The sequence below is a fragment of the Podarcis erhardii genome, assembly GCF_964252035.2.
Source record: "Podarcis erhardii genome assembly, chromosome: 2".
NCBI lineage: Eukaryota > Metazoa > Chordata > Lepidosauria > Squamata > Lacertidae > Podarcis > Podarcis erhardii.
Window position 1 is genome coordinate 126897368 of NC_138498.1, and position 22392 is coordinate 126919759.

At 46.3% G+C, this 22392-nt stretch overlaps 1 protein-coding gene across 6 annotated transcripts in view; it reads right to left on the minus strand.

Moving 5' to 3' along the window:
* Positions 1-22392, minus strand: part of LOC309334648 (uncharacterized protein) — a 193453-nt gene that overhangs the window by 102566 nt on the left and 68495 nt on the right. Inside the window, exons 1-3 of one of the 6 annotated variants that reach the window (XM_081849124.1) lie at positions 20290-20439; positions 11543-11668; positions 7591-7764 (exon numbers count right to left, since the gene is read on the minus strand). In XM_081849124.1, coding sequence (XP_081705250.1) covers positions 7591-7723 — 133 coding nt within the window. In that variant the 5' untranslated portion in view covers positions 7724-7764; positions 11543-11668; positions 20290-20439. Of the gene's footprint in view, positions 1-6380; positions 6487-7590; positions 7765-9747; positions 9803-11542; positions 11669-20289; positions 20464-22392 lie in introns of those variants that run through there. The other 5 variants (XR_014153222.1, XM_081849128.1, XM_081849122.1 and 2 more) reach the window with 5 other exon arrangements.

Consider the following 22392-nt stretch of genomic DNA (forward strand, 5'->3'; position numbering starts at 1 on the left):
AAGCTTCAGGAAGGTGTATATGCCTTGATTTAGCAGGAATGATCCCTTATAGAGTTAAATTGACTTATTTGGACAAGTGCCCTTTTAAGAATGGTTTTCTTTTAACAGATTGGTTTGAAGAGTTGAGAACCATGGGGAAAGATAAATTCAAATTGGACTCAGTTTGAATTGGGCAAGTGTATCCAGGCTGCAATTAGCTTTTGGTCCTTAAAGTGCAAGTGCGCAACTTCCCATGACTGCAAGACCAATAATAAAACCCCCATAGGAAGCCAAGGCAAGGACATTTCCCTCAGGACGTGCCCGAACCTATGGCAGCTGTGGTGAGTGCCAGGCAACATGGTTAATATGAAAGCCCTAAGTGGATTCACCAGGGATTGCCACTACTGTGAGACCACAGAAAAGCTACCTTGACACCTGAGAACACAAAAATGGCGGGGGACAAAGCAAACTGCATTTTTTTTCAGTCAGTAGTGGACCTTCCTGCTAAATGTAAAGCATAGACCACTATTGAACAAAATACAACAGGTGTCCTTTTTGCACTACTATACTTGCAAATGGCCTTAAGAGGCATGATTTGCAAGTCCCCTTCAGGTTTGCACAAACCCACACATCTAGTACGATAGATACAAAGTTATTATTTAGTGCATATCTATATAACGTAAACATACATTGTCTTGGTCCGTGTTGCTCCCTCCTTTGTTGCCCTGCTCAACCCACCTCCTTTTCCATTAGGGCCTATTCCCACTCACACGGCACCCCTACCTTCACCGAGATTTAGGGTGCGGAGAAAAGATTTGCAAGTTCTTACAGAACTTTAATGCAAATCTATCTCCGAATGGGGGACTGTTACGGAAGGGGGGGGGCATGCCTTCTTCACCTTCTTCTTCGCTACAATATATCAATTCATTTCCAATTGTCAATGTCAAAAGGGACTAAAATCTATAAAATTCATAGAAAATCAACGTGCCAGTTTGCTCAATTTCTCTAGGACTCCATCACACCTCCCCTGTCCAGCATAATCCCTCCAGCAAGGTGTCAAGACCCTAATCCTTTCAAATTGCTCTGATCAGCCTTTCCTCCAGGCAATGTCAGGTGACAGACTATGCATATTTGGGACTATTGTTTTCTCATCCCCAGGAAGTGTTTATCTGTGCATATCTCCAGCTCTGCATATTCCCCCCTCCCTCCTCCATATGTTAATCTGTGTAACCCAACCTCCCTTTAATATATTCATGATGTAATCTGTGTAACCAAACCTCTCTTTAATATATTCATGACGTGTTTTGCACTGTATTCTGGGACATGGAGGGAGTTTCAAAAACTCATGTCACCCCTTTCTCACTGTTCAATCTCGCCTTGAACCTGTTGCGCAATAAACTTGGATCTTCTGCAGTTTGCTCCTGTCTCCGGCTGAGCTCATTTTCCTCCGCAGGGACCCACGGACTTAGTCCGATGAGCTGGGTGGCAGAGTAGCCTCGCACCCAGATTTTTGCCGTAACAGTGCGTTCGACCTTGGGGCTCTTTTGTTGCCTCACACGGGGCACCAAATGACGAGGGCCTGCTCGTCATAAGTAAATCAGTCTCACACCAGGATGGATTGAAAAGGCCTAGCCAGCAACAACTGAGCTGAACTGAGCTGAACAGAACTGATCTGCTCAAACTGCTGCGGCCTAGCATTTTATTATTCCACAGAACATTGTATCAACTCAACAGTAAAAGACAATACCATACATGGAAAATCACCCCACTATCAGGGTATGCTGTATAAGCCAATCACAGGCTAGCATGAGGTGTCCATGCGCTGATCATGCCTAACACAGCCTGCCCTACCAAAAGGTCAGGCTGCAGTAAATTTCCACCCATGTGCCCATTTTCCCTATAGGTATAAACAACCATATTCCCACATATCACTGCATATTTGAAACTACATTATTTCGGCACTTAAACGTCGTGTTTAAATTTACTATTATTTAAAACTGTCGCACTTATACGTTGTGTTTAAATTTACTATTAGTTTAACACTGGTATTCTTAGCAGAATATACACGCTTTTCAATTCTCGAGTAGGAATTATTCCTTGTATTGAAACTTTTTGGCCAGAGCTCTTGGTATATCCTGTTCAGTGTACTTTCAACAAGTACAATAAGCTCAGCTGGGAGAGCCTGAGACTCTTCATTTCAGGGTTCTGGGTTCAAGATTCCTGCCTTGCAGGGGGTTGGACTAGATGACCCTCGGGGTCCCTCCTGGCTCCAAGGCTCTTTGGAACTCCCTGCCTCTTGATACCAACCAGGCGCCTTGGCCAGACTCTCTTTGGTCGCCTGCTAAAAATATCCCTGCCCAGCGGCTCAGAAATGTTGATATCCGTTTCAGCTTTCTGCATGCTTTCAAGTATTCCTGTCCCATTTCCCCGGGTTTTCTGGTCATTAAGCTTTCCCTGCTTCATTTTCCTCCTCGTCGAGTTCTCTCGATTCCTCATTTTTCTATTTTTTAAAAAACATATCTTTGTGCCACCCACTGAGAGGCAGTGCGGTGCAGTGGTGAGAGGGCCAGACTAGGCCCTGGCAGAGAGATGTGGGTTCGAATCCCCAGTCCCTGGCCATGATGAAGCTCGCAGGGGGGCCGGGGGGGCAGGATCCAGTCTGCCTGCTTCACAGGGTTGTTGTGGAGCAATTCCTGCAATTGCAACCCCCAGCCAGCTAATGTTTCCTCTCCGAATCGGGTCAGAATCTCACGGATTTCTCTTCTTTCTGCAGTAACGGACTTTGGGCAACCCAGCTCCTGGCTTGGTTTGTTGCCTGTCTCCAGATCCCGTTGAAAGGGCAAAGTGGATCGTAGGCCCCCGGACTCCTGGGTCCCTCCTCTTTCGCTGCCCAGTCTTGCCCCTCCGGTCCCTTGTTGGAAGCCCCCTTCCCCTTCCTTTTGGGGGTCAGGGGTCTGCTTGGCTTCGCATCCTGCAGATTCACAGCTGTGATTTTAAGGAGGGGGCCACATCTGTGCATAGCAAAAGCCCCCCTTTCTGGCAGTCCCTGCCCCTCACTTCCGTGCTGTGAAATGATAGAAGTGTAGAATTGGGAGGGGGCCCTGAGGGTCATCCGGTCGAACCCCCCGCAGGACAGGAATCGCAACAAAAGCATCTCTGAACTCTAACTCTGCACATGCTCTGGGAGACTCTTGACAGGGGCCTGTGTTGTCTTTGGGATTGTGGGAGAGAACCTTTTTGAAGTAGGGGAGACTGACCTGAGCGAAATCAGCATATCCCTCCCACCCCAAAATAAATATATCAGAATGTGGGTCATCGGGTGTCCCTTTACCTTCCCCTCCGGGGGACCTGAAGTGGTACAGTCCAGACCCAGGTTTATCCCCTCTACAAAACTGGGTGCAAAAGGAGCCCATTTCCCCACAACGTCCCTGCAGAGACGGCCAGGCAGAGCAGCTTTTGTTCCCCTCGGCCCTCTCTCTCGATACGAACAAGGGCGTCCACTGTTTCTTTTCAAGAAAACCTCCTGCCATGCCGGTTTAGCTCAGCGCGCGGGGACTGACTGAGCGGGTGGCAGGATCCGTGGGCCACATTTACAAGCCTGGGGGGCCAGATCCGGCCCGTGGACCGTAGTCGGAAGATGCCTGGTCTCCTCCATTTTGGGAGGGCCAGGAAGTGAGTGGTCCCTGCAGCTTCGCCTGCTGGAAAGGGGGCAACATGCAAGAGGCCAGCCTGGCAGGGTTGTTGTGGAAGGAGGAGCTCCTGGGATGACAGGAGGTGTGAGGGAAATGCCATTCTGTCAGTAAAGTGCTTCCATCTCTCATTCCAGGTGTGTGTGTGACACACAACTGTATTTTTCCGTGTATAAGATGAGCTTTTTTGACCCCCAAATGAGGTTCAAAATTTACACAGGTCGTAATGGGGCGGGGAGGGGAATGCCAAAAATCGACTCTGAGGAAAGGGGATTAAGATGCCTTCTTCCCCATCCCCAGTGGATTAAAATGTCCAAAGATTAGGAAAAGAAGAAAGAGGAGGAAGCAGGATTGGATGAACATTCAAAGAGACCGTAATTTTGGATTGTGACTCGGCTGAGATTTGTTGGAACAGTTTTAATAAGGCTTTACAGAAACTGGACCTAGAAACTGGAGAAATACCAATTTGGATTATTAGACGATCATTATAAGAGTCATATTGAACTGCCTGAGTGGATAAGATGTGAAGGCTGGGCTAGGGAGGGAGATGTAGGATGTAGGGAAAGTCATCTTGCTGAAGGGGAGGAAAAAGGCTGGATACTAAATGCAGCTGGGATTATTCTGGAGGGCATATTCTGAATAATTGCTGCCACAGATGATTTTCAGATGGATATGGGAGTTTCCTTTTCATCTCTTTTTGTATTTTTTATATTAAAATTCCTTTATTTTGAATTTAGGAGGACACACACAGGAAGAGGAGAGTTGGAGGTGGGAGGGACCTGCAAGGAACACAGGGAAGGAAGGATCTCTCAGGGTGGGAGATGGGGAGAAGAGGGGGTCACGCAGGGGAGAGGTGGGGGTGGCCTGTCCATGGGTTGATGAATGGTATGATATATATATGATGATCTCGTCCTCTGTCGTCCCCTTCTCCTTGTGCCCTCCATCTTTCCCAACATCAGGGGCTTTTCCAGGGAGTCTTCTCTTCTCATGAGGTGGCCAAAGTCTTGGAGCCTCAGCTTCAGGACCTGTCCTTCCAGTGAGCACTCAGGGCTGATTTCCTTCAGAATGGATCGGTTTGAACTTCTTGCAGCCCATGGGACTCTCAATAGTCTCCTCCAGCACCAGAATTCAAAAGCATCAATTCTTCGGTGATCAGCCTTCTTGATGGTCCAGCTCTCACTTCCATACATCACTACTGGGTAAACCAGAGCTTTAACTATACGGACCTTTGTTGGCAAGGTGATGTCTCTGCTTTTTAAGATGCTGTCTAGGTTTGTCATTGCTTTTCTCCCAAGAAGGAGGCATCTTTTAATTTCGTGGCTGCTGTCATGATATATATGATACAAATGTGATAAAGGGTTTTCTTAGTTATTCTTCCCCCTTTCTCTTTTCTATATAATTGTGTTTTGCAAGCGTTGTTTAATAATTTTAGCTTTATTATTTTTCTTTTTTGGTTTTCTCTCTGTATGAATTTTTTGATGGGAAGTGAGGCGACCGTTCCGAGTGAAGCTCTTCCCACATTCCAAGCACTGATAGGGTTTCTCCCCTGTGTGAATTCTGTGATGGGAAGTGAGCTCAGGCCCCTGGCTGAAACTCTTCCCACATTCGAAGCAATGATAGGATTTCTCTCCTGTATGAGTTCTTTGATGGGTTTTGAGATTCGAGTTTTTACTGAAGCTGTTCCCACATTCCAAGCACTGATAGGGTTTCTTCCCAGTATAAATTCTTTGATGAAAAGTGAGACTGTTTCTGACACTAAAGCTCTTCCCACATTCCAGGCAATGATAGGGTTTCTCCCCTGTATGGACTCTTCTATGCAAAGCAAGATCACCTTTCTGACGAAAGCTCTTTCCACATTCCAAGCATTGATGGGGTTTCCCCCCTGTATGAATTCTTTGATGAGAAGAGAGTGTGGCGCTGTGCCTGAAAGTCTTCCCACATTCCAAGCACTGAAACGGTTTCTCGCCTGTATGAATTCTTTGATGAGAAGTGAGAGTCTTACTGTGACTGAAGCTCTTTCCACACTCATGGCATTGAAAAAGTTTCTCCCCTGTATGAATTCTGTGATGGGAGGTGAGATGGGTTACCTGACTGAAGCACTTTCCACATTCCAAGCACTGATAGGGTTTCTCCCCTGTATGAATTCTTTGATGAGAAGAGAATGTGGCACTGTGACTGAAGCTCTTTCCACATTCCAAGCACTGATACGGTTTCTCCCCTGTATGAATTCTTTGATGGGAAGTGAGATCGTGCCTGAGACTGAAGCTCTTTCCACATTCCAAGCACTGATACGGTTTCTCCCCTGTATGAATTCTTTGATGAGAAGTGAGAGTCTTACTGTGACTGAAGCTCTTTCCACACTCATGGCATTGAAAAGGTTTCTCCCCTGTATGAATTCTTTGATGAGAAGTGAGATGGGTTCCCTGACTGAAGCTCTTTCCACACTCATGGCATTGAAAAGGCTTATCCCCTGTATGAATTCTTTGATGAGAAATGAGATGGGTTCCCTGACTGAAGCTCTTTCCACACTCATGGCATTGAAAAGGTTTCTCCCCTGTATGAATTCTGTGATGGGAAGTGAGGTGATCCTTCCGATTGAAGCTCTTTCCACATTCTCTGCACTGATACAATTTCTCCCTACTCTGTGGTCTTTTGTGTGAAGTGAGGCTATTCCTCTGAACGAAGCTCTTTCTTTGATGGGAGGTGGACTGGGAGCTCTGACGGATCTTCTCTCCACACTCTGAATATTTATCTGACTTCTCCGCTATGTGGATTCTGTTGTGGTCTCCCTTGTTCTTCCCTTCTAATTCATCACTATCTGCAATGAAGAGAGAAGCTAATTAGAGCCTCAGGAAGAAATGGAGCTAAAGTTTATTCAACAACGTTAATGAATGCTTGTGACAGAGGAAGAACTGAAGAGAATTAGATGTGCCGCGTCCTATTGTTTTCACTTTTTTTGTTTGCTGGTATTATCTGAAATATTGCTTGGCTTTTATCTGGGATGGATATTTTTCCGGCTGAGTTCTGGAATCCACTCCATCTCCAATCAAAACTGATATTATGATCCAACAGGGAGCCTTACCGAGTGAGTCCACGATCCCACCGTTCTCCTCCTTGACTTCTTTATGCTGAGCTGGCTGGTCAGGATCCAGCAACATCCATGCCTTGTCTGTGAAACAAACAGCAACATCGTCACCTGAACACTCCCCAATCAGAAGTTATCTCAATCTGGTTGGTCTAAATTCAAATTTATACGTAAATCTCTTTCTTCATGTTGAACCGCCCTCCCATGTTTATGACGAGACCAACTCTGTCTTGTTTCCTTGGTAACAGAAGAGGAAAAATTACTATTACTCACACTTAATCTGAGCACTTAAATGGCCGCAAGAGCTCCTATTATAGATATTCCAGCAAATTTATTCTGTTATTTTTGAGATATACAAATGTCATGAAAACACTCAGCCTACATATTTGTATCATTTATTATTCCTATGTTCCTCATTTTTAAAAGCAAATAAAAGTTATACAAAAAGAAAAAGGCAGCAGACGGAGGCCCCACTTGCATTCAGTCTGCAAAGCAGGATCAGGTTCCTTTAAAGAGTCGTGGCTTCTAGTGTTGCACGACGGATCAGTGAGTTGTCTGGCACTGGTAAGGCATCCAGATCACAGAACTGGTTTTAGACATTTTGAGCTGCCAACACATCGCGTTGGGCAGGGAGCTGTGATGTATTCCTAGCTCAAATTGCCTGCAGATGACAAAGGAGCAGGCAGGCAGGCAGGCAGGTGGAGGAACCCGAAAAGGTGCTCCCCTTCTCCATCTCCATCCGCCTGCCTGCCTCCCCCCACCCTCTAGCTGAGCAAGCCCCAATACCTCTCTGGCTGAATCCATCCTTGTCCCCATCTCCACTCCCCTGGAACTCACCAGATCTCTCGGAGGTCCCTGGGAGGGAACGCTCAGAGGTTGTGGGGAGAGACGTGGGAGACAGCCTGACCAGGTCAACCGTCCATCTTCCCTCTTCCATCTCCTCTAGCTTGACAGGAGCTGTCTCACTCATCCTTCCTGAAGAGTCAAGGAGCCAAAAGAAGCTGCAGGGTCCTGGGAGAGAGGAAGAAACAAAGGGAGCCTCAGAGAAACTCCTGCCCTAGATATTCTCCTGCCCCTGGAAAGCACAAATGGGGCAGCCCCTTCCCAACAGAAGCCGCATTTTTTCTTTCGTGTATTCAATAATTTTTATGCCTTTTCCATTACTAAAATCCAGTATAAACCACATTTTATCAACCTCAAATTACAACTACAATTCAAATAAATTATGAAGTCCATTGTATATTTTGTGTGGCCTCCCGCGTGCTAGACTTCAAGGTGAGATAATTTTGTTTCATCCTGCTTCCAAAGTCTGTCTCAAACCAATTCCATTCTGTCTTTATCTTAATCCCTTATCAGCAACTACAGAGTTTTTGACTTTCTTTTGTACTTAGATATTTAATAAATTTTATTTTTGCAAGAGGACTTCTGTACCCCATATATTTCCTGTATGTCAGGGGCGACCAACTTCCAGGAGACTGCGATCTACTCACAGAATTAAAAACTGGGAGTGATCTACCCCCGTTTTATTGGGGTTCAGGTCAAAGTTGTTCAGCTTTTTTTAGAGAGGGGAAATGCTCCATTTTAGTGGGGTTCCTTTGGGGGGAGGGGGATTAGCCGCTGACCAAAATATTGCTGTAGAAGCAGCTAAAACTACGTCTTCCATTCAAGAGCAAAGGACAAAACGCAGCGAGGGAGAGGAGGCGGGGCCAGGTGCTCTTAGGCAAAAGCAAAGGAAAAGGAGCCCGCGATCGACCTGTGGGACACCCCTGCTGTATGTGATCTTCATTTTTTCCATGTTGATTCCTCATTCCTCCTGTTCTCCATCATGTCCTGCACAGCATCGCAGCTTCTGCTCTTTTGCTCTTTCTTTCCTTTGTTACCAGAGAATGAGGCTGTAATTTCAACTGCATCACACGCCATCTTCTCTCCCTTTTTTGTTATTGTTTGAGTCTAGATAGAGACTCAACAACATACATATTCCATCGAAGGAAGTCTTCTTCCCAGTTCAAATTGTTTCGGCTTTGTATCTGTTTCAATTTAGCAGTTTCTGATCTTGTTCCTTCTCTTCCAGCACACGTCTGTATATTAGTCCTAATTTCGCTCTAATAAACAGAGGTACCTCTGCTTCTCCATGGCTGCATAGGAAGGTTACCGATAGGCAAAGTGCTTTTGCACTCAGCGCCTCCCTGCGTCTCGGATTCCATGCTGGAGCGAGAGCCAGGTATCAAGACAATCTGCGAGTGAAGCTCACTCGGCCCGGACTCTAGGGGGAGCTTGCAAGGACAATTATGCTCAAACCATCCTTGTTTATTCTTTGCTAACAATCTCTGCTATTGTGGGAGCAGCATCCATTAAGGCAGGCAGGAACCAGAAGCCCCATTTCTAAACAATTCCAGTGATTCCAACTTCAGCTCTTTGCTCCTCACCCCACTTCGTAAGACTGCCATGGTCTGCACAGTAGTGACCAGAGAGTAGATACCATTCGACTCAGTGGGGCTTACTTATGAGTAACTCTGCAGAGGGATGCTCTGCATATTCCCCCTTCTCTTATATCCAGACAAACACTGATTCATGTGCCTGGTGAGTCTTTAGAGCAGACTCATTCCCTCCCTCCCCCCTCTGTCTTTTCTGCTTACCTGGAGGGGGGCGGTTTCCCCCTCTAGCCCCCATGCATCCATTTCCCCTTCTTCACCCCCTGCCACCTAGCAGACCTCTCCCTGCCTCAGACGGTGATGCTGGAGGTGGGGAGAGGAAGAAGCAAAGGGAGTCTCAGAGGCCCTGCAGGGATTTCCCTGCCCTATTCTACAAATGGGGCACCCCTTCCTAACAGTAGCCCCATTTCTAAACATCTCCAGGGGTTCCAGTTTCACCTGGACTTATGGGTTCATGGGGCTCACAGACAGGTCTTGGTGTCCAAACCAGACGCCATCCTGTCCCCAAGCCTGAAAACTGCAACCCCAGAGCATGTGCAGAAAATAGACGAGTAGCTATTACCTGTAGGTGCCCCCATGCAAGGTGCTTTGTATGGAGATCCCTGTTGACGCTCTTTGAGCTCTCAATAAGGTCATTCCCCTGACCTTAAGTGCAAGGACCCAGGGCTGTCTGAGTTAGGGGGTTCCTTGGGGTCCAGGTCAGCTGACTAGTCAGGATTGTCACCTGCAGAGTATATGTCAACTAAAGGATAACAGTCTGCCTTGAATTGAGGACTTTTTGGAGGTGTTGCTGAATGGGAGCTGCTGAATGGGAAGCAGAGGAGCTGGTGATGCCACACTTTTGAATAATATTGAAACTGATACACCACTCCTCCTTAGATATTCTCTGTGCTTAGACACCATATTCACAAACTTTACGCTCCTCTTGTGACAAGATTTCCAAAGTCTTAGGGTAGCTTGAGAGAAGTAGATTATTTCCAATTCTTGTTTATGAAAACCCTCTCCCTACTTGGTTTGGTTTTGGCTTCTGACAGGACATCAGACCATTTGATAATCTTGCATATTGTTTCATATTGATATAGGGATCTGGTGTGCAAATTCCAGTAGAGTACAAACTTCTTAAGTGTTCTGTCTGGACCCAGAGCAAGAGCTACTCTCAAGCAGGTTAAAAAGTTTTTTAAAGTCACCTTTTTATGTTGCACTATTTTGTAATTTTTAATGTTTTTGCTCTTCTTTGTGCTTATAGACCTCCTTTCGCCATGGTTTGCCCTCTCGGCTCTTTTAACTTCCCGTGTTGATCTATTTTAAAAGATATTATTGTTGTTATTTGGTTCCACACTCTCTGCCATATTTTATTCCAGAAGGTTTTACAAGTACCTATCAGGATGGTAAGAATTTTATTAGTGTCAGCCAAAAAGGATTTTATGCATTCTATGTCCCTCGTTAGCAGTACAAGTCACCCAATGACGGATAATTCCTCATTTGCACCAGAGGCTTGGGAGAAGGAGTCTTTTAGCCTTGTATTAGCATTTCCTGAGGATAGTTCTGAATTTTGCTTTCAGATTAGTTCCTCTACTGGTTTAGCCTGAATTTGGCCTTAAGTCGCTTTCATGTGAAGTGAGGCTGTCCTTCTGAACGAAAAGCTTTCCTTGATGGGAAGTGGACTGGGAGCTCCGACTAAAGTTCTCTCCACACTCTGAATATTTATATGGTTTCTCCATTATGTGGATTTTTCTTGTTGTCTCCTTCCTTCTTCCTTTCCAATTCACCACCTACCACCTACAACCCACGGGAGTATTATTAATTAGTTAATTATTATAATAGCCTCAGGAATAGATAGAGTCTGAATTTAGTGAACAATGCAAATGACTGCTTGTGAAAGAAGAAGAAGGGAAGGGAGTTACTGCCTTTTTTGGCTGATATTATCTAACTTATTTATGGGAACCAGAGATTCAAAAAGCCTGGCTCTTTCCAGGGATGGATTTAATTTGGCTCAGTCGTGGAATCCGCTCCATCTCCAAGCTCAGTCATTTCTTTGCTCAACCAAAAACAGACAGATGCAGAAACAGAAAATTAAGACAGGATGTACCTCCCCGTCCCTGAGATCTCTGAAGCCTACATGGAAGAAGGCCTGGGCAGCTGAGACCAGCCTCATCCTGGTTTGAAAAGACAGGACTGGTGGAAGAATATTCCCAGACAGAACAGGAGATGCATCTCCTATGGAGAGTTGTGGGTGGGTTAACATCTCAGATGCTGCAGGTGGCGCTATGGGGCTCCCTCAAAATAGAGGAGGTTTGTCCTTCAGAGATCTGTATGGAATTTCAAAACTGATCTCATGATCCAGCAGGGAGCCTTACCAGAGAGGCCACGATCCCAGGATTCTCCTCCTTGACTTCCTTCTGCAGAGCTCTCTGGTCAGGATCCAGCAAAGCCCAGTCCTCCTCTGTGAAAGGAACAGCTACATCTTCAAAGCACACTGGACCCTAAGAGAAAAAGGGAAGCATAAAGAAAAAGGGAGCATAAAGATGATATTTTTCTACACATTGCTCTGTTCTTTTCTGTAACAATTTTCTTGTGTATTTAAATTATGGGAATTAATCTTTGTGTAAGTGGGGCAATTCCATAAAACAATAATTTTATTATCTACGCAGCACTCATCTTCAAGTAAATCTTTGCAAGCATTCCCATTTTCCAGATGGAAGGACCTCCTCTCTCTTCATCTGGTGGGGTGGCCCCTCCCCCTGCCCTCAAGCCAACTTCAAGGGGCACCAGGAGGGGGAGGGGAGGGAATGGTTGGTTGGTTGGCATCCATCTGTCTTAGAGGACCACGGAAGAGTGTGTCTTTGGGAGTGAGATCTGGGGGAGAGACATGTGTTGTTGCATCTGGGACACAGGAAGTGGTCCACTTGTGCTGCTGCAGATGCAGACGGGCTTTTCCTCTCCCCGAGCTCCCCCCACGTGGGAATGTTCTCCTCTGGCTGCAGCCTCTGTTCACAAAGGTGACTTTTCCCTCCCTCTGAAGGGGGTTTATTTCCTTGACCCCAAGCCCCCTCCCCAAAAAGGAAGGCAGCATCTGGATCCCAAGGAAGAGCAGAGCTGCATATTTCCTGCATACTGGCCCCTCCCTGGCTTGGCAGAGAGGACAAAGGAGGACCCCCTGCTTCCCGACTTGGGGATCTCCCCCCCCCCACCTCGCATGACCTGAGCAGGGACCCCCAGGCCCCTCCCTGCCCCCCTGGGTCCCCCTTCTCCCCACGGCACCCTCAGGGGGAAGAGAGAGGAGACTCACCGAGGCAAAGGCGAGAGAAAGAGGAGGCAGGCAGGGAGGGGGAGGGAGGGAGGGGCTTCTGCTCTGGAGGACCTTGCCCCTCCCCCTTCACGTCCTCTCCTCTCTAGGAATCCCGCTCTGCTCCCTTTAACCCTTGGCAAGCCGAGTCCTCCCCTCCCTCTCCCTCCCGGCACTTTTCCTGCTTCTGCGCCTGCGCCCTAGGGGCTGCCCCCTTCCCTCCCTCTGCCCCAAGGAGCCCACATCCCACCAGGGAGACGGGGGGGGTCCATGGGGGGGGGTTAGCTTGGCTCTCCCCTCCCCCCACATCGAGGCTCCTGGATCCCGAGGAAAGGCTGGGAGGGAGAAGAGGCGAAGGGCTGCCCAGTGGCGGGAGGTGCCGTGGGCTCCGAAACGGCTCCCTCCAGACACCCCCCCAGGAACACCCTCCAGCTCAGGGGGGGGGAGGGAGGGAGGGGGGCTTCCCAGCCGGGAGACCCCTCCCCCTCCCGAAAATAATCCCCCCCCCCGGTCAAGCGTGTTTTTCTCCTTCTGCAGCCGCTTCTCACCCCAGGAAAAGAGAGGGAGGAGGAAGAGTCTCAGGCGAGGAAGGAAAGGCAGACGCGACCCGGGGGGGGGAGGAGGGGGCGCGTGAAAAAGAAAGGGGGAGACCAGGCTGGTGGAGAGAGGGGACCAGACTCCCCTTCAGAGCCAGAGGGAGCCCGGCCACCCTTTCCCCGAGTTTCCTGCCAGAAAACCAGTTTCTCCGGGGCTCCCAGAACCACATGGAGGCAGGAGACCCATTTCCCACCCCAGAGCAGGGCTGGACCAATCAGAAGCCTCTCCATTGGACAGTCAGCCAATCCCCTTTCAGATTCCCCTGGGCCTCGTCCTCTCCTTCGCCTGGTTTCCTGAGGGAGTTTTCCCCCTGAGTTTCCCTCATGGCTGCTCCCCCTCCCAGCTTCTCCTTCATTTCTCCTTCCTTCTCTTCCTTTTCCTCTCCCCCCCCCCATTGTTTGGCCAGGCAGGCTCAGGAGGAGCCCATGGAGGCGGCAGGGCCAGGAGAAGGGGTTTCCCGCCCTTTTCCGAAATAGGAGGGAGCGCCATTTTGTTTTTTCCGGAGGCCCCAGCCGCTCCCAGAGTCAGCACTAGGAGAAGGGCCCCACCTGCAGGCCATGGGGAAAGGGGGGCTCTTCCCCAGACAAGGCTGGAGACTCCCCTGCTGGCCCCTCGGGGTCCCAGGAGCCTTTTCTGGATGGCCCTCGCTTCTTCCTCCCCCTCAGGCAGTAGTTCAACAGGAGAAGTCTGAGGGGGCCAGTGGAGCCCAGTGTGGGGACTGGGGAAATTGCTGAACTGGGGTCCTCCCAGTCCATCCCAGACAAGAAAGAAAGGGAGCTCTCAGAAGAGGAAGCCATTGCGGAGAAGAACCGGACTTGGCTGTTCTCTGCTGAGGGTCTCCTGCCTTTCTTCCAAGGCTTCCTGGGGGCTGCCATGGCCAGAGGAAGAGACAGCCCCCACCCCTAAATCCCCTGCAAGGCCCTGGGGAGCAAGCAGAGCCTGCCTCAGTTTCCTTCCCCAAGGCTTTGGGGGAACCTTGGGGTGCAGAAGGAGGAACCCCAAATGGAGCTCAGACTCCTGGCAAATGGGGAAAGGAACATGAAATTGCGCTTTCCAGATGAGTCTTAATACAATACGATAATTGTTATTGTCACTGTTCCATACAGAAAAACAAAATTGAAAAAATGTACACCAGACATTCAAAAACCAACAATTCTGCTATCCCAGCTATCCCAACCTGGTTAGCCCCCTAAAAACTGTTATGGTAAAATCTGGTACAGGGCTGCTCTGCCACCCAGCTCGTTGGACTATAAGTCCGTGGGTCCCTGCGGAGGAAAATGAGCTCAGCCGGAGACAGGAGCAAACTGCAGAAGATCCAAGTTTATTGCGCAACAGGTTCAAGGCGAGATTGAACAGCGAGAAAGGGGTGATAGGAACTTTTGAAACTTCCCTCCATGTCCCAGAATACAGTGCAAAATACATCCCAGTTACATCATGAATACATTAGGAAGAGGTTGGGTTACACAGATTACATCATGAATACATTAAGAGGAGGTTGGGTTGCACAGGTTACATCATGAATACATTAAGAGGTTGGGTTACACAGGATTAACATATGGAGGAGGGAGGGGGGAATATGCAGAGCTGGAGATATGCGCAGATAAGCACATCCTGAGTACTGGTGATGAGAAAACAATGGTCCATGAACTGGCAATGCCCAGAGGAAAAATTTGGCAGAGTGATTTGACAGGATTAGGGTCTTGACACCTTGCTTGAGGGATTATGGAGGACAGGGGAGGTGTCATGGAGTCCTAGAGAAATTGAGCAAATTGGCACGTTGAGTTTCTATGAATTTTATAGATTTTAGTCCCTTTTGACCTTGACAATTGGAAATAAATGGATATATTGTAGCGAAGAAGAAGGTGAAGAAGACATGCCCCCCCTTGCATATCAAAACTCTGATACCCCATAATTAAATACAATATACTCCCATAGAGACTACCTTACACTGCATTTAAAACCAAAATCACATTTGTATAGAAACTGTTTCTCAGGTGGCTAGTCCTAGTCTTTATAACCCTGTACCTTCTTCCAGAAGGCAGAAGCTGAAAGAGATAATTTCCGGGGTGCGCACTATCCTGGACTATCTCTGCAGCTTTCTTATCTAGCACCTTCTGCAAATGCCTGCAGGGCCATGAGTAGTATGCATGAAAGCATCAATGCTAAATTGAGCAGATAGCCGGAGGCAGCGCAGATTATTGTGGGGGACTTCACTCACACAGATGTGAGGGCAGCACTCCCAAAATCCCATCAGCACATTGAGTGTGCAATAAGGGGAGAAAGTACTTTTGACAAGGTGTATACGAACATTAGACGGGCATATGAGGCGCACCTCGGTGGTTCAGATCATGTGTCCCTGCTTCTGACACCAGTGTACACACCCCTCAGGAAAGAAGGCCAGCTACAAACACGGATGGTTACGGTGTGGCCTGAGGGAGCCTCTCAACAGTTGCAGGACTGTTTCCAGGAGACCGATTGGAATATGTTCGACCATCAGGATCTAGAAACATCTACATCAACAGTCCTGGATTAAATCGGCACAGGAAGTGCACCAGGGAAAGGTATGTTAAGTTGTATCCAAATAGGAAGCCCTGGATGATGGGAGAGGTTAGGAGATTCTTGAAGGCCAGAAACTCTGCTTGTAGAACTGGGGACCAGGTACCGTATGGTATAGAAAGAGCGAAGTTGAAGAGGGGTATCAGGAAAGCAAAAGCGGAGTACAGAGGAAGAATCGAGGACCATCTAAGAAATGATACTAGACAAATGTGGCAGGGAGTTCAACATCTGACTGGTTATAAATCGAGAAATACATCAGTGGTAGAGAGTACGGCTTCCTTGGTGGAAGAGTTGAAGACCTTCTTTGCCCAATTTGAGGTGACACCAACAGTGGCTCCAACAGGGATGCCAGAGCTATTGGCCTCACTACCTACAGGAAATGCTGTCAGAGGCAAATATGAAAGGAGGTAAACACGAGGAAGGCTATGGGCCCAGATGGGGGGCTGGCAGGGTGCTAAGAGATTGTTCGGACCAACTGGCAGGATGGGTTCCCACATCTCTGCGGATCTCATGAACTCCGGAAATGGTGAACAACACAAGCTATGATCTTGTTTGAGGAAAGGGAATTAAGATGCCTGCTTCCCCATCCCCAGTGGATTAAAATGTCCAAAGATTAGGAAAAGAAGAAAGAAGAGGAAGCAGGATTGGATGTACATTATAAGAGACCATAATTTTGGATTGTGACTTGGCTGAGATTTGTTGGAACAGTTTTTCAAAGGCTTTATAGAAACTGGACCTAGAAGCTGGAGAAATACTAATTTGGATTATTAGACGATCATTATAAGAGTCATATTGCACTGTCTGAGTTGGTTAAGATTTGAAAGCTGGGCTAGGGAGGGAGATGAAGGGAATGTGTCATCTTGGTGAAGAGGAGGAGAAGAAGAGTTTGGATTTGATATCCCGCTTTATCAGTACCCGAAGGAGTCTCCAAGCGGCTAACATTTTCCTTTTCCTTCCTCCCCCACAACAAACACTCTGTGAGGTGAGTGGGGCTGAGAGACTTCAGAGAAGTGTGACTGGCCCAAGGTCACCCAGCAGCTGCAGGTGGAGGAGGGGAGACGCGAACCCGGTTCCCCAGATTACGAGTCCACTGCTCTTAACCACTACACCACTATATGCTAAATACAGCTGGGTTTATTCTGGACTGCAAATTATGAATAATTGTTGCTACAGATTATTTTCAGACGGAGATGGGAGTTTTCTTCTCGGTGCCTGCCCTGTGGAACACCCTCCCAGCAGATGCCAAAGGGGAAAAAAACTACCAGACTTTAAGAAGACATCTGAAGGCAGCCCTGTTTAGGGAAGCTTTTAATATTTGATGCATTACTGCATTTTAATATTTTGTTGGAAGCTGCCCAGAGTGACTGGGGAAACCCAGCCAGATGGGAAGGGTATCAATAAATCATCATCATCATTTTTTGTATTTTTTATATTTTTAATATTTTCTATTAAGATTCCTTTATTTTGAATTTAGGACACACATAGGAAGAGGACAGTTGGAGGTGCGAGGGACCTGCAAGGAACGCAGGGAAGGAAGGATCTCTCAGGGTGGGATACGGGGAGAAGAGGGGGTCATGCAGGGGAGAAGTAGGGGAGCCTGTCTTTCTATGGGTTGACAAATGATATGATATATATGATACAAATGTCATAAACAGTATTTTTAGTTTATATCCCCCCTTTCTCTTTTCTATACAATTGTATTTTGTAATGATTATTTAATATTTTTTGTTTTATTTCTCTTTTTTTGGTTTTCCCTCTGTATGAATTCTTTGATGGCAAGTGAGATGGGAGCTATGAGTGAAGCTCTTTCCACCTTCCATGCACAGATAGGCTTTCTCCCCTGTATGAGTTCTTTGATGCAAAGTGAGCTTTGCCCCCTCCTGGAAGTTCTTCCCGCATTCGAAGCACTGATAGGGTTTCTCTCCGGTATGAGTTCTTCGATGGGAAGTGAGATGTGCGCTTTGATTAAAGCTCTTCCCGCATTCTAAGCACTGATAGGGTTTCTCACCTGTATGAATTCTGTGATGGGATGTGAGACTATCCTTCCGATTGAAGCTCTTTCCACATTCCAAGCACTGATAGGGTTTCTCACCTGTATGAATTCTGTGATGGGATGTGAGACTATCCTTCCGATTGAAGCTCTTTCCACATTCCAAGCACTGATAGGGTTTCTCTCCTGTATGAATTCTTTGATGGGAAGTGAGACTGTTGCTCTGACTGAAGCTCTTTCCACATTCGAAGCACTGATAGGGTTTCTCTCCTGTATGAATTCTGTGATGGGAAGTGAGGCTGGCCCCCTCCCCAAAGCTCTTACCACATTCCAAGCACTGATAGGGTTTCTCCCCAGTATGAATTCTTTGATGGGAAGTGAGATTGGTGCTTTGATTGAAGCTCTTTCCACATTCCAAGCACTGATAGGGTTTCTCACCTGTATGAATTCTGTGATGGGATGTGAGACTATCCTTCCGATTGAAGCTCTTTCCACATGTCAAGCACTGATAGGGTTTCTCTCCTGTATGAATTCTTTGATGGGAAGTGAGACTCTTGCTCTGACTGAAGCTCTTCCCACATTCGAAGCACTGATAGGGTTTCTCTCCTGTATGAATTCTGTGATGGGAAGTGAGGCTGGCCCCCTCCCCAAAGCTCTTCCCACATTCCAAGCACTGATAGGGTTTCTTCCCTGTATGAATTCTTTGATGCAAAGTGAGATTGGTGCTTTGATTAAAGCTCTTTCCACATTCCAAGCACTGATAGGGTTTTTCTCCTGTATGAATTCTGCGATGGGAAGTGAGACTGGAGGTATCAGTGAAGCTCTTTCCACATTCCAAGCACTGATAGGGTTTCTCACCTGTATGAATTCCTTGATGGGAAGTGAGATTATCCTTCCGACTGAAGCTCTTTCCACATTCCAAGCACTGATAGGGTTTCTCCCCTTTATGAATTCTTTGATGCAAAGTGAGCTTGGCCCCCTCCCTGAAGCTCTTCCCACATTCAAAGCACTGATAGGGTTTTTCTCCTGTATGAGTTCTTTGATGGGAAGTGAGATTCTTCCTGAGACTGAAGCTCTTTCCACATTCCAGACAATGATAGGGTTTCTCCCCGGTATGAATTCTTTCATGGGAAGTGAGATGGGAGCTCTTTCTGAAGCTTTTCCCACATTCCAAGCACTGATATGGTTTCTCCCCGGTATGAATTCTTTGATGGAAAGTGAGATTCTGGCGGTTACTGAAGCTCTTTCCACATTCTCTGCACTGATACAATTTCTCCCTACTCTGTCCTCTTTTGTGTGCAGTGAGGCTATCCCTCTGAACGAAGCTCTTTCTTTGACGGGAGGTGGACTGGGAGCTCTGACGGATCTTCTCTCCACACTCTGAATGTTTATATGACTTCTCCGCTATGTGGATTCTCTTCTGCTCCCCCTTGTTCTTCCCTTCTAAGTCATCTCCATCTGCAATGAAGAGAGAAGCGAATTAGAGCCTCAGGAAGAAATGGAGCTCCAGATCATTGAACAAAGTTAATTAATGCTTGTGATAGAGGAAGAACTAAAAATAGTTAGATGTGGGGCCTTTCTATAGTTTTCACTGCTTTGGTTGGCTGGTATTTACTGACATATTGCTTGGCTTTTATCTGGAATGGATTTTGTTCTTGCTCAATCCTGGAATCCACTCCATCTCCAAGGTCAGTCATCTCTTTGGTCAATCAAATGCAATGCCTGACAGAATTTACATCAACTTCCCTAAAAACTCTGAAGCCGGCATTTAAGAAGGCCTGGGTGGTTCAGAGAAGCCTGGTCACTGTTTTAAAAGGCATGAGTAGACGCAGGACATTCACAGAGGAAACAGTTGATATCCCTCCATTCTGGGTTCACGGTGGGGGATGTTAGAATCCCAGACGCTCTTGGTCTCCAGCCAAAGAGTTGAAGTTCATCACATACAGGTATGTATGGAACGTCCACGTCTCGTCTGTGAAACAAACAGCAACACCTTCCCCTGAACACTCCCCATCAGCTGCTGCCACAATCTGGTTGGTCTAAATTTAAATTTATACGTAAATCGCTTTCTTCACTTTGAACTCCCCTCCCATGTCCATGAGGAGACCAACTCTGTATTTTTTCATTAGCAACAGAAGAGGAAAAGTGACTATAACTCAGTTTAAACCAATTCATGAACCCAGAACTCATACACCGACCACTAATGATGAACCATATGTTATAGATATTCCTGCAAATTTATTCTGCTATTTTTGATATGCAAATGGCATGCGAAGACTTAGTCTTCATATTTGTATCATTTATTAGTCCTATGTTCCTTGTTTTTAAAAGCAAATAAGAAGTTATTCCAAAAAGAAAAAGACAACACACAGAGGCCCCATCTGCATTCAAACTGCAAAGCAGTATCAGTGATTTTTCTGGCATTGGCATGGCATTCAGATCACAGAACTGGTTTAAAACCTTTTGAGCTGCCAATTCATCATGTTGGCCGGGGAGCTGTGATCTATTCCTGCTCAGATTGCCTGCAGATGACAAAGGTGCAGGAAGGCAGGCAGGTGGCGGAGCCCAAAAAGGTGCTCCCCTTCTCCATCTCCATCCACCTGCCTGCCCCCCCACCCCAATTCCTCTCTGGCTCCATCCATCTAGGTCCCCATCTCCCCTCCCCTGGGACTCACCAGATCTCTCGGAGGTCCTTGGGAGGGAACGCTCAGAGGTTGTGGGGAGGGATGCAGGAGACAACCTGACCAGGTCATCCATCCATCTTCCCCCTTCCATTCTCACTAGGTTTGCTGAATCTGTCCCTTTTATCCTTCCTGAAGAGTCAAGGAGCCAAAAGAAGCTGCAGGGTCCTGGGAGAGAGGAAGGAAAGGGAGCCTCAGAGGCCCTGCAGGGATTCTCCTGCCCCTGGAGAAGCACAAATGGGGCAACCCCTTCCCAACAGAAGCCCCATTTCTATACCTTTGCAGTGGTTCCAAAAAATCAGGTAGGCTACTTGCATGGCAATTAAAGAAAAATTAAGAAGAGAGAGTAATAGAGAAATGAAAAATAATTGAAGATCCTAAAGAAATATGCAAAGAAAAATTAAATTACTATAGGAAGTTTTGGCTGCACCACTTTCACTGTTAAAGACTGAACGCGCGATTTGGCACATCCCCTGTTTTCCGTATTTCTTAAAATCTTCACTTTTTGAGATCTGGACTTAAAATTGGACAAACAAAAAAGAATTTACGTTTACGGGTTTTTTTCTTTTGGATTGAACTCCTCTTTTTTTCTCTTTATCCCAGTACCCTTTTAAATTTGGTAAAACCCTAGTGGAGAGATAGATAGGTAGCCGTGTTGGTCTGCCATAGTCAAAACAAAATAAAAAAATTCCTTCCAGTAGCACCTTAAAGACCAACTAAGTTAGTTCTAGGTATGAGCTTTCTTTAAGGTATGAGCACCTTAAAGAACAACTAAGTTAGTTCTAGGTATGCACACGAAAGCTCATACCTAGAACTAACTTAGTTGGTCTTTAAGGTGCTACTGGAAGGAATTTTTTAATTTTGTTTTGCCTAGTGGAGAGACTGAGTTATTACAACTTGTTCTTCTCAGACTCTGATTCAACTCAACTCAGTGGAAAATTTTTATAAAGTGACCTTGACTCCCTTCCTGCTTTTGTTTGCTACCCTCTTTGTGGATCTTCCCTCTGGGATACCTCAGGACTATAACGGCTGATACTGGATAATTTCATAATAATTTTCTTTTTACCCTTTTTTTGGTCGGGAATTTGAATTTGATACCAATTTTTATTTTTGGATATGCAACAACACTTGGATTTAATTTTTGGTTGGATGTCTCTCTTGGATTAATTTTTATTGGTTTTGTCTAATATTTAACAAATTTGGAGTACAAGCTAAAGGCAAAGAGGAAGAATTCAAATAAGGATTAGCCCAATTGGGTCTTGGTTTGTGGGGGCATATCCCCTAACCCTCATACCCCCACTTCAAAACACTGAAAGACTAAGTATTATTATACCACAAAAATTATTGGAGTGAACATTTACCACTATGTTCATATAATTTTGGATTTTCTTTTTTGTTGGTTTTGGAATTGGAGTGAATTGTAAATTTGATATATCTGTGATTTGATTGGAAGGGAGTGTATAAGGTTTAAGAGTGTTGGGAGGGAGTGTTAAAGGTTTTAGAAATGGATAAAATGGAAAAAAGGGGGCAGAAGGGGGGACACCATCAGATAGGAGAGCATCTAAGCAAGAATCAGATTTCAAAGCAGAAATATTGAAAATGTTTGCAGAAATTAAACAAAGTCAAAAGAATTTGGAATCAAAGTTGGAACAAGTGGACAATAAAATGGAACAAGTTGATAACAAAATTGGGAAAATGGACAAAAAAATAGATGAAACAGTTAATGAATTGAGAGGACAAATTAAAGAGGTGTCTAAAAGAACACAATCAGTCGAAGAGGGATTGAAAAAGACAAAATTGGAGATGAGGGAAGTGAAACGAGAGGAAGAAAAAATGAAGGTGGGGATGATGGAAATACATAAATTCCAGGAAGAGATCAAGGATACAATTGCAAAGAATGAATTGAGACAGAGGGAAGTTAATCTGAGGCTGAGATCAGTACCAGAAACACAGAACGAAAATATCAAGGACAGATTGATAACAGAAATTGCACAGTGGTTGGAGTTGCCAGTAGAAGATGTGGGGGGAAATGTACAAAGTGCGTTTAGGATGAAAGTATGAACAACGAAGGCAAAGAAATTCCCTGGCGATTGTTTA